The sequence below is a fragment of the Ranitomeya imitator genome, chromosome 4 (genome assembly GCF_032444005.1).
Source record: "Ranitomeya imitator isolate aRanImi1 chromosome 4, aRanImi1.pri, whole genome shotgun sequence".
NCBI lineage: Eukaryota > Metazoa > Chordata > Amphibia > Anura > Dendrobatidae > Ranitomeya > Ranitomeya imitator.
The window spans coordinates 398,077,376-398,080,593 of NC_091285.1; the positions used below are offsets into that span (position 1 = coordinate 398,077,376).

Genomic DNA, 3,218 nt, shown 5'->3' on the forward strand with positions numbered 1-3,218 from the left:
GAGCAGCACAATGTGGCAATGGAGGAGCTGCAGAAGCTTCGGGACATGTGCCAGCAGTTGGAGGGGGGCCAATAATACATTTTTGGTTGTTACATTAAAAATATTTAGTTAAACTATGATTCCATTTTTTTTGTATTAGTTAACTGTACATGAATTTGTTACGTTAATTTGTGCCCTGATACAGTGCTGTGATCGAGACACACCAATCAAACAGTCGTGATAGAATTTCTAAGAAACGCTTTTATTTGAAACATTATTTTAACAAGACAATAAAATAAAAAGTAATGTCAAAGAAGTTAGGAAATCACAAATTGTGATACGACGATTCTTCCGGCTGATAACTTTGGTGCCTGACGGGCGAAGCCATATGTGAAGGTATTGGCGTGTAGGAGTGGTTAGGGGGTGGCTGGCCGAAGTGGGAAACGGGAACATTGTGTCGCATTGGTGTCTGACACTGTGACCAACCATTGTAATATGAGGGCTCTGTCCGCTGCATTGGCCGGGAATAGACCAAACGAGTGTGCTTGTCCAAATCGCCATCTGTACCCTTGTTTACTGCTTCCAATATTAGACGCTCCGCTAGTGTTCTTTGGCTGTCGTCCATTTTGGCCAGTTTGTCAACAACATAGTGTCCAAACCCCTGCAACGCAGGGCTAACATTGTTTGTTAACACCTTTTTTGCAAGGCTCAACAGTTCATGTGAAACGTCTGAGGTGGCTTTCCGTTTCCTTGGACCTTGCCTCGATTGAGTCCTGGCAGGTGCCGCCTCCACTAAATCTGTTGTCGTGCAGTCCTGTGAACAGTCCAGTGTACTGTCCTGCGCACTGTCATCCTGGGGGAAAAAAAAAAAAAAGTTACGAACCTGGCAACAAAAAGTTTGACCACCATAACCGCATCCAAACTATATATTCGTAGTAGGTAAAAAAAGGTTGTAATATATTTTAAGCTTAGTAATCTTCTTGAACCTTCCCATTTATTTAATACTTTTAACTACACTGTTCTGACTGCTAGGGGAACCTGATGAATATTTTACAGTCTAAATAGTCTCAACAAGAGTACATCGGCAGCTTGAAGCGATACTATTTTCTATATTGCTTAGATGGTATGGTTTAGAAATATCGCCATTTCATACATATTAAGTTCCCCATATAATACTTTACTGCGACAGGGTTACTTATGTGGACATGTTTTTGTAATAACTTCAAACTGATGTGATAATCAGAAGTATAAAACATAAAATGCAGAGAAAAATTATGTAATTATAGGACACATTGGTGAACTTTCGTCCAAAGAGCTACTTACTTGTTGCCCTTGTGACTCCTGCTCGGCGTGGTTCTCCGAAACAATTTGTTCCACAGGTGCCAACAAGCGAAAACACGTGGAAGTCCGTGGCACCTCTTGGTCCCTCAGAAAATTCAGATGTTCAAAATACCAAAGCTTTGGCATATAAACATCTTCGGTGGAAGCCCCGGACTTTGTAGTGTGAAGAACCTTGTTAAGCTCCTTCCTCCACACCGTGCGGAGCGCCTGAATTTTCTTTTTAATAACCGCTTCGTTTGCTGGCTCTTCTGGTGCATGACGATTGTAAAGCTCAATGAGCTTTAAATAACCCTCCTGCCTCTTTTCCCTGTTACAATACTCTGGAGATTTGATTTTCCAGAGGCAGGGAAAAGACTGGTATATTTCGATGAATTCCCTGATGAATTCCACACGATTTGACTTCTGAAAAATAATTATAAAAAAAAAAAAATTACACGGTTGACAAAGAGTCCTTTAAACAATAATTTTGCCAGTGTGCCAAACGCTTAACAACAACAGCCACACAAAGAACTCATGCCTACCATCCATTGTTCCATCTGCCACGCCATAGGCCACCATAACCCAAAACAGTGTACCGCCTGCTGCACTACAGCAGCCACACAAATCGCTCATGGTGACCATACATTGTACCATCTGCCACGCTGTAGCTCACCAGACACAACCAGTCACAACCAGTCACAACAGCGTACCATCCGCATCGCTTCAGCGGCGGAACGAAGCGGTCATGCCGACCAAACAGCGTTCCATCTACCACGCTCTAGCCCACCAGTCACAACCAGTCACAACAGCGTACCATCCGCATCGCTTCAGCGGCGGAACGAAGCGGTCATGCCGACCAAACAGCGTTCCATCTACCACGCTCTAGCCCACCAGTCACAACAGCGTAACATCCGCATCGCTTGTTTCATCTGCCACGCCATAGGCCACCATAACCCAGAACAGTGTACCGCCCGCTTCCCTACAGCAGCCACACAAAGCGCTCATGGTGACCATACATTGTACCATCTGCCACGCTGTAGCTCACCAGACACAACCAGTCACAACGTCACAACAGCGTACCATCCGCATCGCTTCAGCGGCGGAACGAAGCGGTCATGCCGACCAAACAGCGTTCCATCTACCACGCTCTAGCCCACCAGTCACAACAGCGTACCATCCGCATCGCTTCAGCGACGGAACGAAGCACTCATGACGACAGTACATCGTTCCATCCACTATGCCCAAGCGGTGTAACATACCTCGAAGCTGTGGTGCAAAGCGTGGAATATTCTGTGAAATACTGAATCCGATGTCCTAGTCCAACAAGTGTCCAAGTACAAAGTGAAGAAAGGAAATTTTGAAACCGGTGAGGTGGCTTGGAAACAATAGCGCTCAGGTGACAAATTTTCCAACCAATTGTGTGCACAGAACCTGTGGCCTATCAGCACATAGCTAGCAGCTCGACACGCCCCCTAGTGAACAACGTCACGCACAGATTATGCAAAATTTGCTCTGAATCGTCTTGTGTGACACGACCGTACGGCTGTCCCATACGACTTCTACATCGCAAATACGTCATGAAATTATCGCTCCAGCGCCGTACATCGTGAAGTGTGACCGCAGTGGAGCGATAATTAAGCGACGATGTAACGTCACAAATCGTGCCGTCGTAGCGATCAAAATTGCACTGTGTGACGGTACCCTAAAGGTGTGGAGGGTAAATCTCAAAGAGAAAAAAAAAAAACTCCAAGTAAATGTGTACTGTTTTTAAAAAAAATTTACAAATATATTTTATTTTGAGAAAATAAATGAATTTTTTAACATTTTTCACTTGAAGTGGATGAATTCAAAAAATCCGTAGGTGCTTAGCGCCACATTTACTTGGAGTTTTTTTTTTTTTTTCTCTTTGAAATTGCCAC

The 3,218-nt window shown here is 44.2% G+C and overlaps 1 protein-coding gene across 1 annotated transcript; it reads right to left on the reverse strand.

Annotated features, from left to right (window-relative positions):
* Positions 1 to 220: 220 nt before the first annotated feature.
* LOC138676233 (uncharacterized) lies at positions 221 to 2,754 on the reverse strand. The gene is made up of 3 exons (XM_069765324.1): positions 2,559 to 2,754; positions 1,303 to 1,722; positions 221 to 832 (listed from the first exon to the last, which is right to left on the reverse strand). The coding sequence occupies exons 2-3, from the start codon at positions 1,444 to 1,446 to the stop codon at positions 305 to 307; spliced, it is 672 nt and encodes a 223-aa protein (XP_069621425.1). The 5' UTR covers positions 1,447 to 1,722; positions 2,559 to 2,754; the 3' UTR covers positions 221 to 304.
* Positions 2,755 to 3,218: the final 464 nt, after the last annotated feature.